This window comes from Microtus pennsylvanicus, chromosome 14 (assembly GCF_037038515.1).
Source record: "Microtus pennsylvanicus isolate mMicPen1 chromosome 14, mMicPen1.hap1, whole genome shotgun sequence".
Classification (NCBI taxonomy): Eukaryota; Metazoa; Chordata; class Mammalia; order Rodentia; family Cricetidae; genus Microtus; species Microtus pennsylvanicus.
The window spans coordinates 7,107,880-7,119,804 of record NC_134592.1 but is presented as its reverse complement, the minus strand read 5'-3'; the positions used below and the strand labels follow the sequence as shown (position 1 = coordinate 7,119,804).

The following is an 11,925-nucleotide window of genomic DNA, read 5'->3' as shown; positions in this document are numbered from 1 at the left end:
AGATGTCTTGAGAGATCCCAGTACGATCGGCGTGCCCCGCTGCTTTAGGACGCCTCCTTCAGGAGGCTTGTCTTCCAGGCTTCCACGGACTCAGTGGTGCTCAGATGGGTAACAGAGTGTTACAGGGCGCTCCCCAGACCTAAGTAGGTGCTGACTTTTGTGACGCGGAACAGCGACTCTGGGCGCGCGCCTCTGCTTGGCAGCCAATCAGAGACCGTCGTGGGACAATGGCCCCGCGCTTGGCGGAACTTGTGGTCCCCCTGATGCCCTTCCCTGCGCGCACACAGTCGGGCCACGCTCAGCCAGCTCTGCCACGCTTTTCAAGGCCGTTGGGAACAACGAAGCGACCCCGCCTCTCTCTCTACCGTCCCGGCCCCGCACCCAGCTCTGGTCTTGCTGGGGTCCTTGGCCTCCGCCCGCGGATTTTCCGCGGTTGCGGCTCGTGGGGTAGGCGGAGCCCGGGCGGAGCCTGAGATTATTTCAGGCTCTGCTCTGGCCAGGGCCAGGACTAAGGCGTCCTGTCCCGGACACAGTAAGTGACCTCCACCGGCGTGCCCCTGTCCCTACCGCTCTGTATAGCTTCCTCTCGGGTTCTGACCCAGAATCTCCGGCAGGACTCCCCGAGGGAATGGCCTTGAGTGGCCAAGAAGACGCGGAATATTCCGAGGTCCCATGACCTCCAGCATACTCACTGGTAGGGCCTTAGAAGTTTTACTCTGAACCCCTTGAGCCAGGGAACCGGTTCCCGGCATGCAGCACAGGACTCTTCTCCGGAGAAAGGCAGGGTGTAGGAACGGGGACAAAGCTAGGGAGTCTCAGGTTCATAATGGGAAGATTCCAGCACCCGCGGGATTCTCTGCCTGGGTAGTCTCTAGTGAGACATGGGCACGCTCTCCTGTCACCCGGTGAAAGAGACAGTAGGTTGCAAGACCAGTGCCTCTGAGAAGGCCCTTCCTGTCTCAGTGGGTCCACCTGGAGCCATCACCTCATTACTCCTGCTCCCTGGGGAGCCTGAGGTCACAAGGACTCAGGGGACTCATAGATGAGGTCCATCTGGTGCCAAGTTCCTGGCCTGAGATTTTGCCACATCTTCTGAGCAGCACTGTGAGTAGCTGGGCTCATCCTCATTTCACAAATGGTAACACTGAGGCCGACTGAGGAAGGGGGTTGTTCAGCCCTAACACTGGTGAGATACGGTAGGGCTGAGCCCACAGCTGGTCCCTCTTCCTGGACCCACAGACTAACCCTGCACTGAAGGGCAAGTGCATCCAGATATTCAGGTTGCTGCTGGGTAGCTCCATCAGCTGGACCAGCCTTTTTGGGTGTTCGCCATGCGGATAGGCAAATAGGGTGGCACAGGCCTTAAACACTGCATGGTCCTAAGTGGAATTGTCAGGCCTCGTGAGGTTTAAAAAAGTGGGGTCTCTCTGTTTAGGCCACCTAGTGAAGGATGTCAAGAGCTGGGGTGGAGGAGCCCAGGCTTCCTGTCTAATCAGGGTGCTCTACCCATGCCCCAGTTATGGGACAAGCCCCTCAGGAAATGGGCCGGGCAGTCGAGCCGGTGGAGGCAGAGAGGCTGTGGGAAAGTGCTGCCTTATCTGAGCCTGTGGAGCTGGTGGTGCTTGGGGCAAGCACCTCCTATTGATAGCTTCAGTTGCTTCTTCGTGATGATGGGTCTATGGCTGTTTCAGGGCCACTCTAGGGCATTTTGGTGAATTGAAGCTACAGCTTGGGTTGTGTATTCTTGGGGATGGGGCAGGCAGGCCACCCCCTGGTAATGGGCCACACCATTTCCTCAGAGGCCCTGCTCCTGTCTGCTTCTCTCTCTGAGCTAGCCATGCTTCTTCTGGTGGTCTTCCTTGCTCCGACAAGCCAGATACAGCAGGGGATGTGGAGACCTGGGAAAAGCCGGCCATTGAGCCAGATGCTGTGGCTCAAGCTATTGACCACAAGGTTATTTTAAGCTAAATAACACCCTTGCTGAGGAGAGAAGAGATGGGATGGGCACCCAGGAAGGGCATAGAAACAGCCTTTGTGCAGACTGTGTCAATACACTTAGAAACAAGCAGTGTAAGGTGGAAACCAGCTGTGTGGGTCCCACACTCAAGTTGCTGTGACACTCCCCTCCCCTGGCATCCCTGTGCCTTACTGACATGTAAAAAGCATCCTAGGGTCCTTTGCTCAGAGTCTGGAGTCCCCAATACCAAGCAAGGATAGGGGACAGGCTCTATTCTTCTTGTGGTCCCAGTACAACAGCTGTGCTTTGCTGGTGGTATATATCTATGACCCCAAAGCTAGATAAGAACTGTGCAAGGAGGCACAGGGAGGAGGTGGAGGCTGGTCTCAGTAGGAAGGGTGCCCATAGCGCGGCTATGAAATTTTTAGACCCATTCTTGCTGTCCCAAGGAACAGTAACCTGTGCCCTGGCTCCTCACCAGAGTCTGATGGAGTAGAAAGGTACTCACTTCTCATGTCCCCTTTCCCTCCAAGCAGCTTCACTGTCCAGGGAGGATTTCCCCCAGTACAGAGACTGCCCCCTCAGTCTGGGAGGTCTCGGGCCCCCAGCATCCTCCTAGCCTGGGGAGACAAGCTGTGGGCACCACAGCACCATGGCCAAGGAGGAAGTAGGGTTTCTGGTGGCTGTACAGGTGAAATGGATAGAGCACTGTCCAGGCTGTGAACTGGCCGTGCACTCGGGCCTGGGAACCATTCACCGTCATCTCTGAAGGCTTTGTTTTCCAATCTGCAGGCCTGAGCCAGGGCAATGCTGAAGATGGTGACTTTCTTCCAAGGGCTTCCTGGCCAAAAGTCTGTGCCGGGGACCCTGGACTTCCCTGGAAGCCCCCAAAAGTCACGCTCCACATCTGAGGCAGAATCAGAGGCCTCCATGTCAGAAGCTTCCTCTGAGGACTTGATGCCATCCCAACATACTGGGATGGCTCCGGATGGGGAGGAAGAAGAGTCTGCAAAGAAGGAGAAGAAGAAGTCCAAAGGACTGGCCAACATGTTCAGTGTCTTCACCAAAGGGAAGAAGAAAAAGAGCCAGCCCAGATTATCAGATCCTGAAGTCCAGCCCAAGTCCAGCCCCGAGCTAGATGGTCCACCACCGACAGGTAGGCTGTGGGGGTAGCTGAGGCTGGAGTAGCAGGAAAGCAGCATGGTGCAGATTTGGAGGGGAAGGGGTCATAAGCCACTCGGCCAGGTGAGGCAGCTAGGCGAGTCACCAGTCTAGGAGATGTGGTTCTCTGCCCCCATCTTGTCGGGGGCCTTGGCCTCCTCCCTGGGATCTCACCCTCCGCTTGTCTCTGGTGGGTTTGTGGTCCTAAACGCGGGTTTCTACACTGCAGTGGAGGAGGTCAAGGAGGCCCTGGAGAGTGGGCGGCTGGAGACCGCGTGGCGGGTGCTGGCATTGGAGCGGGAGCTGGAGGCTGAGGCAACTGCGGGTGGCACAAGTGATGAGGAGCTGGTGCGCCAGCAGAGCAAGGTGGAGGCGCTGTACTTGCTGCTGCGTGACCAGGTGTTCCGGGTGCTGCGGCGGCCACTGGAGGCGCCACCTGAGCGGCTGCACCAGGCACTGGAGGTGGTATCACAGCAGGAGCTGGAGGACCGTCGGGCGGCCACGGCACCCGCGGTGGCGGTGCTGGCAGCTACGCGCCCGCGGTGCTGGCTGCAACTGTGGAGGGGTGGCGTGGCGGAGGTGGCAGCGGAGCGTTTGGACGCGCAGCCAGCCGTGGTGCCCGAGGGCCGCTCGGAGGCCGAGAACAGGTTCCTGCACATGGGCCGCACCATGAAGGAGGACCTGGAGGTGGTGGTGGAGCGGCTGAAACCGCTGTTTCCCGCTGAATTCAACGTTGTGCACACCTATGCCAAGAGCTACCACGAGCACTTCGCGGCCCACCTGTGCACCTTGGCACAATTCGAGCTGTGTGAGAGGGACACCTACTTGCTGCTGCTCTGGGTGCAGAACTTCTACCCCAAGTGAGCTTTGCCAGTGGATGGGATGGGTCTCCTCTGTGGAAGGGGTGCTGAGACACTAGAGGCAGACATTGTTGATGGGAAAGCTGGTGTTGGGGTGAAGGGAGAGAGCTGGGACTTGTACCCAGCGGCTTTGCACTTCAGTTTCCTGGACCTTTGCCACTTCTGCAATCGGGGAAAGGGAAGCACAGAAAAAGGGACTCGGTCATTCGTTCTCAAGGAGGTTCCCGATCTGAACAGAGATGAAACAGGGAGGGGCTGTGGCAGCGAAACAGGGAGGGTCTGTGCCAGACACAGCTGGACACGGAGGAGGCCAGAGCACCAGGCTTGAGAGGAGACCAGATCTGGGGGAGTCAGGGAGTCTTATGTATTGAGTCAGTTCACACTTTAATGGATGTACTGTCAGGCAGGGAGGGGACAGAACATACAAAGAAGAAGTGGTAGGGAGGGTGATTTTCCAGGTAAGAGAAGTGACATTCTGGGAACCAAGCTGTTGTGTCTTAACAACCCCAAGCAAGAGAGCTAGCTACAGTGGAGTGGCTCTAGGTGTCCCTCTTGGGGACTGTCAGATAGACAGAGATCTCAATGGAAGACCAGGGATTCGTACTGACTCCCCAGACCTGAGTGTAAAGTATACCGGAGGGCAGACTGGGGGTTCCGACAGTGTGAGCAGTGTGTGAACAGCTTGCCAGGTGCTGAGCCAGCCTCCTGTGGGAGGGCCAGCGAAAGGGCACAGCAGGGTGATAGGTGAAGAGCCAGCAGGAAATGGGGAAAACGGGCAGGGACGTCCACAGACAGCTGGGCCCTGAGCTAGTTCCTGCTGGTTTGTCCTGACTCACCAGGAAATGCCAGGCACTCACACCCCCTGCCTGGTCACCTTCCTGCCCCTGTGATGCTTTGGGGTCTCCTAACTTGGGCACAGCTAGCCGCAAGACAGGAAGCTAAGGCTAGCCTGAACACGGAGCCCAAGGGAGGCATGTTGAGGCCTAACCCTAACCAAAGTGCGGCTCAAGTGCATGCAAACTAGGTGAAGCGCACAAAGGGTCATTCTTAATGTTCCAGGCAAACAAAGGGCCTTAGGCCATGCCACGGCTGGGCAGGTCCCCTGGGAACTCTGCGGCCACTTGAGGCACCAAGAGAGTTCTACAGAGCAGTTCCAGGTCAGCCCATCCTGTTGAGCCACAAGGCTGACCTGATGGGAGTACTGGGCTGGCTTGACAGGCAGAGGGGGCCAGAAGCTGTGTTGCATCTGTGCAAGCGGGGAAGCCTGGTAGACACATCAGACTTGAGAGCGGCTCTAGGGTGAAGACACTGTTGGTGGCCAGGGCAGAAGCAGGGAAAAGGAAGAAGATCTTTCAGAGAGCTGGGCAGGAGAGAATGGGGCTGGGCGGGGTTCAGGGCACAAGGACTAGGGAACTGGTTTAGAGCAGGAGGGGTGGCTGGGGCTGATACAAAGAAGCAGGATGACTCCAGCCTGAACTCAACTGAGTGTGGTCTGACATGGGGAGGGGGAGGGGCAGAAGATGCAACAATGTCTGCAGCTGGACTAAGCTGCAGGGCTGCGGCTGTCGCACCCCTCACGCCCTTGTCTCTCTGCCTACAGTGATATTCTGAACAGCCCTAAGTTGGCCAAGGAGCTACAAGGTATCAGGCTTGGGAGCCTCCTGCCCCCTAAGCAGATCAGGTTGTTGGAGGCTGTGTTCCTGTCCAATGAGGTGGTGAGTTCAAATGCTGAAGGCGGGGCCTAAGAGGGCAGCGTGGAGACAGACACTTCTGCGTGAGCTTAGTGACAGGTTTAGTGCCACTGTAACCAGCCTCTTTTCTCCTAGACCAACGTGAAGTTACTAATGACCCGAGCTTTAGAGCTAGAGTCTCAGCGCTGGGCCCGGGATGTGGCTCCCCAGAGCCTGGATGGCCACTACCACAGTGAGCTGGCAATCGACATCGTCCAGGTACCCGTAACTGCCCCTCAGACCCACAGAACAGCCACAGCTCACCTCTGCTGGGCCCCATGTTCCAGCATGCACTTCCCTCCCATGCTCTGCCCCTGTCCCAGTCTAGAGGGTACCTGCTATACTTACCTGCTGCTCCCTGCAGATCATCTCACAAAGCCAGGTCAAGGCTGAGAACATCACCTCCGATGTGGGGCTACAGATAAAGCAGTTGCTACTGGTGGAGCTGGCTGCACTGCTGAGGAGGTACGTGTGTGTGTGTGTGTGTGTGTGTGTGTGTGTGTGTGTGTGTGTAGCACACAGGACCCCAGCACCACTGGGAACCATGGATCTCTCTGCGCTTAGAATGTCAGCTATAGCCCAAGTCTTCTGCCCTGCCCCAGTCCAGAGCACCGAGAACCTCGGGTGGGCTCCCTGACTTTGTCATCAGCAGAGCTCCCTAACTGAGCAGTTTGTGGCTTAGAAGAAGATACGCCACGAGGCACAGAGAGCCTGCTGCTCCTTCCCATGATGTCCTCTGAATTAACTTCGTTTCCTCCCCACCCTTAGGCGTCCCAGTTACAGAGGGGGCTGGGGAAGAGGAGGGGATTGGGGAAAGAATGGGGACCCTAGAGTCAGGCAGCACTTTCTCTGGAGCCCAAATGGGGCTCTGCCCCTCTAGCCTCAGTTTTTACAGCTTGTAATATGATATTTAGGAGCTTATGGTCCCTCCCTTGATCCCTGGGGAGATCAGCAACCCACAGACTGAGAGGAGTGGCTTCTATTGTCCCAGTGTTTGAACTGGTCCTAAATGTGCCCCTTCTGGTTTTGTCAGTTACCAGCGCACCTTTGATGAATTTTTAGAGAAAAGCAAACTGTTGAGAAATTATAGGGCCAACATCATCGCCAACATCAACAACTGCCCGTCCTTCTGGTGAGAGTATTGGGCAGATCTGCCTCATGGAAAGAGGGCAGATGGGAGGTGGAGCCCAGAAGGGGAATTAAGAGTCACAAGGCTGTGGGGGAAATGACAGGGCCTGGAGCAGCCACAGCTGAGGGGTGGAGTCAGCAGGATGCAATTGATTTATTTATGAGTTTAGCTTTATAATAAAATTGTGAACAGAAGGCGGGAAGAGCTAGAGACTAGCCAAAGGCGGAAGGGGTGTGCCTGGGGCACGGGGCACACATGGGAAAGCTTGAACTAGATCCCACCGGGAGTGGAGAGCTACTGAGGGTCCTAGAGCAAGGACCTGATTCAGGAAAAGTAGGCCAAGGATCACGGTGTTGGAGACTGGGCAGGCTGTCATGACCCCCTTCCGTTCCCTCTCCAGGACGTCTATGGAGCAGACATGGCAGATTCCTCAAGATTCCCTGCGGTACCTGATGGAGCCCTTGAAAGATCTCAAGGCTCATGGCTTCGACACCCTGCTCCAGAGCCTGTTTTTAGACCTAAAGGTATCAGGAGGTTCATTCCGGGGCACAGGAGGGAAATCAGGGAAGTGGTAGTAGAAGACCCCACTTCAGACCTGTGGGCAGTACAGAGGGGGTGTGCAGTGTTTCTGGAGATTTCCACGTGATGGGGCCCTAACCCGCTCTCCAGCTGACCCACCGCACATCCTGACTTTGCCTTGGCCTGGAAGGGCCACAGAGCTAGGAACATCTAGAGAAGATTCATCTTCCACTCCCTCCCCCACCATTCCTGGCTCCCAGTTCCTGGGGCTCAGGACCCTTGATAACTAAACTCCATGCCCTGGGTGCCCCTCAGAAAGCAGGGGAGAGGTTCCCTGCTCAACTTCAGGGCTGAAGGTATAAAGGGCGGCCAGTGGGTATGGGAAGTCCATGGGTGACCCCAGATGACCTGGCACAGAGCTCAGCCTGCAAAGCACAAGGCCTTGTTTATGCAGAAATTTATTTGTTTAAGAGAGGGGCAGTGGAAGAGAGTGCAGGGCTGCAGACAGGCTGTCCTGCCTTTCCCCAGTCACAGCTGCATGACCTTGGGAGAAAGGTACACACAGACTACCTCTGCTTCCGATCTGGGGCAGGAACCTCATAGTTAGCCAGCTCCTGGAAAGCCCTTGGGACCCTGTGGTCATGAGTGTCTATGTGAGGGTGTCTGCGCCTGGCTGCCCTTCCTTTCTGTGCGTGACCAGACATCCTGCCTCTTGCCTGCCCCAGCCACTGTTCAAGAAGTTCACACAGACCCGCTGGGCAACGCCAGTTGAGACCCTGGAGGAAATCATCACTGCTGTGGACGTCAGGCTGCCTGAGTTCTCAGAACTGAAGGACTGTTTCCGGGAGGTGAGGAAATCCTCAGGAATGGACCTGGGGATTGGTGCTGTCTGGACACCCACACCAACTATCAGTGTTTATACCCCCCCCCCCCCCACATGCACACGGGAAAGGCAGGCACCCATGCTCACACTTTTGTCTCTATGCATTCTTGGGTGTTTTGCCTTAGAAGCTTTAGCCCTATGGGTAGGTGCCAATGGATGGCTCATCTCCCCTGGCTTCTGCCTGCCCAGGAGCTCATGGAGGCTGTGCACCTGCACCTGGTGAAGGAGTACATCATCCGGCTCAGCAAACGGCGCCTGGTCCTCAAGACCGAGGAGCAGCAGCAGCAGCTGGCAAGGCACATCCTGGCCAACGCTGACGTCATCCAGCATTTCTGCACTCAGAATGTGAGCACATCTCAACCCCACCCTGAGACCCTCCCCAAGCCTGGCCAGCTACTGCATTCTTAGTACCCCTGGGGGAAAGGGATAGCTATCATCCTCCAACCACTCCTCTGCCTCCAGGGATCCACTGCAACCTGGCTGAACCAGGCCCTCCCTAAAATCGCTGAGATTATTCACCTGCAAGATCCCAACGCCATTAAGATTGAGGTGGCCACATATGCCACCTTGTACCCGGACTTCAGGTGAGCACTAGAGGCCCTCGGGAACTGAGTAGCTGGTTTGTCCCTGCCAGGTCCCACTATGCTCTGAGCATGCTGGGATGAGAGTCCCCCTCATGACCCCCTCAACTGCTAAGGTTCCACCAAGGAGAGATCGTAATGTCTGACTCTCAAGATGACTTGGGAGCATGAGCTTGTGTCTTGCACCCTCCTGTTCCTGTTAAGGACCTATCTGAGAACGCAGTCAACCATGGACATTGTTCCTTCCTAGGCTGTGTCCTCTGATGGGAAAGTTTGAATTGGTCTTGACTGGGGTTGATATAGCTTAGCCTAGTCTAGTGTGTGGCTGACCCACTCCACCTATTCAGTCATCTATCTACATATTTTGACCTATATACATATAAGCCCCATCCACCTCTACCGACCCACCTAGTCTTTGTATTTATCCACTCTTCTGTCCGTCACATATCTATTCATCTCCCTGTCTACCCACCTTCCCGTGTGGTCATCCATCTGTGCTTACGTTAACCCGCCTCTCCACTCTTCTATTGACCCATCTGTCCATCATTCCAGCTATCTGTCCGTTTGTCCACCGACTCATCCAACCATCCATGCAGTTACCCGTCCATCCTTCTACTTCCTCACCAACCCACTGTCTGCTTACCCAGCTGTGCACTGACCCCATCCCTCATCCTTCTCTCCCGGGACCGCAACTACAGTCATTTATCAATCTTCCAGACACTGGACTCTATCTGCTGTGCCTTGTTCTGGGATACAGGGAAGCACGGGCCTCAGTCCTCTTCCTATAGCTTACAGTCTGGCGAGGGTTAACCATGGTGAGGTAGTGAGGCAGAAAGGGAAAATTCCAGGTTGTAGAGTTGAATCATCTTTAATTATGGGGGGGGTTGCTGGTCAGAGAGGACAAAGCCATCTAGAGAGGTAACGTTTAGTTGAAACTCTAGATGGGAAGAAGTCAGCCACCTCAAGGGTGTGCGGAGAGATACAAAGGTCTGATGGGCTGGAGTGGAGGAGGTAGAGAGGACAGGTCACCTACTGGGCAGAGTGACTGACTCTCTGCAGGTTCTGTATCAGGGCCTGGAGTTAGGAGGGCCAGCAAGGACTGTGAGCAGGGTCGGTAATGACCAGTGGGGCTGACAGGGTGCTCTCTTTGCCAGCAAAGGCCACCTGACTGCCATCCTGGCCATCAAAGGAAATCTACTAAGCAGCGAAGTCAAGAGCATCCGGAATATACTGGATATCAACACCGAGGTGCAGGAGCCATGCAGGCCCCTATTTTCACTTATAAAAGTTGGTTAGCTTTTCCAGATGTCTGATGTGCTAACGAGCACACAGCGAACATCTGTCACCACTCCAGTTGGGGATGATCCATGGCACCGGCACTGTGACCCACCACCGACCTCCCACGTTCTTCTAATGCTCCTGCCTAGCCCTGACTCTAGAACAAGACCTGGCAGCCAGGATTGAGCAGACCCCTGTCCAGTGGGGCCCAGAACCCACTGTGGGAAACTGACCTGTGAGCCCACAAGAAATTTCTCGTAAATGATGGTTCATCTTAGGCAGAGTGCCCCTTGCCTTCTATATTACAATCTGTCTCCTGATGCCCCCCTCGGGTGGCTCTGAGTCGCCCCTCCAGCTTCCTAGGACCAGTGATAAAGCCTCATCCTGCTTCCTGCAGCCCATGGGCTGCAATGAGATCGAGCTGAAAACACAGGAAAAAGGAAAAGATAATCTCTGCATCTGGGGCCTGGAAGGAGACTCATGAAATGCCACGGCAGAGCCAGCATCAGAACCACTTCCGTAGTGGCCCCTGACCCTGCCACTCAGCCGGGAGGACCCGCTTCTTCACTCCCCATAGGCTGCCCCTGTGTGAGTGTGTGTCTGGACGGGAACACGGGGTCTGCCAGTGCTTCCTTAGCTTCCTGTTGATGCTGTGCCACATTTTCACACACAGAGTGGGTTTGAACCAGTTCTGCAAACAGCGAGGTGTGACACAGGATTGTAATCTAAGTGTGGTCAGGGCCCATTCCTTTGGAGGCTCCAGGGAAGAATCATTTCCTGGGCTTTCCCAGGTTTTAGAGGCTGCCCACATCTCTAATCTGAGACCCTGTACCTTCAGAGCCAGGAGCAGTTACTGTGTCCTTCATGCCACCCTGGTGTCTCCTGCTTCCAATCCTGCTGTGTTTAGGACCCCGGGATGCACTGAATCTGCCTGGAGACTTATCAGCAGCCTTGAGTCCAGCTGCAAATTTAATTCCTGTTTGCCATTTCATCCAATAGTCATTGGCTTTGGGGACCTGTGGGTCCCACAGGGTTGACCCCTGGAAACCAGAAACTCCATTTCCCATCAAGCACCTGCTACTCCATAGACTCTTCTCCTCTCTGGCCATGAAAGCCCTTCTCAGCACTGAGCCAGCCTTGATTATTCCTCGTGGTTTAAGGCTAGGATTTAAAGTCCCCTTTCCCAGGTACTTGTCTTACAAAACTGGCCAGAAACTGGCTGGTATAAGCAATGCACAAAGGCCTTCATATTTTTGTAGATGTTAGCTTGTTTGATGACATTACTATTTGTAATATTATATTTATAGTATTGATTTTGTATGCATGTACTCAGGACAGAATTTAGGGTGGTTGTTTTTTATATAGCTTGATATAAAACTTTTCAAAAGTGACTGTAGAGTGGTTTATTTAAAGAACTGCAAAGTTGGGGGAGGGGTTGGGGTGGCTCTAGTAGCTTCTTCACCCTCCTGTTGGCTGCAAACCCTCTCTTCCCTAGTTCTGGTTCATAGTTACAGTCCTGGCTTCCCAGCTCTTGTGGTCCAACCTGGAGAATGCCTGCACCCTTGCATGAACCCAGGCCTAGTTCTTCCCTATAAGTTGGAACTGATCACGAGGAAAGGTGAGGTGTGAGCTGTCATCGTGTTAGCTTCATGCTTGGATCCGAGTGAACAAGAAGGTCCTGGTTTGTGCAGGGCTGGAAGGGCATGATGGCCACCTCCTCTGCACCCCAGTTCTGATCTAGGATTTGGGGCAGAGCTGAGTCTCTCGGGGACAAAAAAAAAGAGGGCTTAACAAATCCACTCCATGAAGTTCAGGAACAATTTAGAG

At 54.9% G+C, this 11,925-nt stretch overlaps 1 protein-coding gene across 2 annotated transcripts; it reads left to right on the top strand.

The window, feature by feature from the left end:
• Positions 1-258: 258 nt before the first annotated feature.
• On the top strand, positions 259-11,489 carry Tnfaip2 (TNF alpha induced protein 2). 2 transcript variants are annotated; one of them, XM_075948397.1, is made up of 12 exons: positions 259-532; positions 2,750-3,113; positions 3,348-3,978; positions 5,579-5,693; positions 5,805-5,927; positions 6,073-6,173; positions 6,742-6,840; positions 7,238-7,361; positions 8,082-8,204; positions 8,429-8,584; positions 8,702-8,823; positions 9,975-11,489. In XM_075948397.1, the coding sequence occupies exons 2-12, from the start codon at positions 2,765-2,767 to the stop codon at positions 10,114-10,116; spliced, it is 2,085 nt and encodes a 694-aa protein (XP_075804512.1). In that variant the 5' UTR covers positions 259-532; positions 2,750-2,764; the 3' UTR covers positions 10,117-11,489. The 2 variants fall into 2 exon arrangements, with proteins under 2 accessions (XP_075804512.1, XP_075804511.1); XM_075948396.1 differs by having other exon boundaries at positions 259-694.
• Positions 11,490-11,925: the final 436 nt, after the last annotated feature.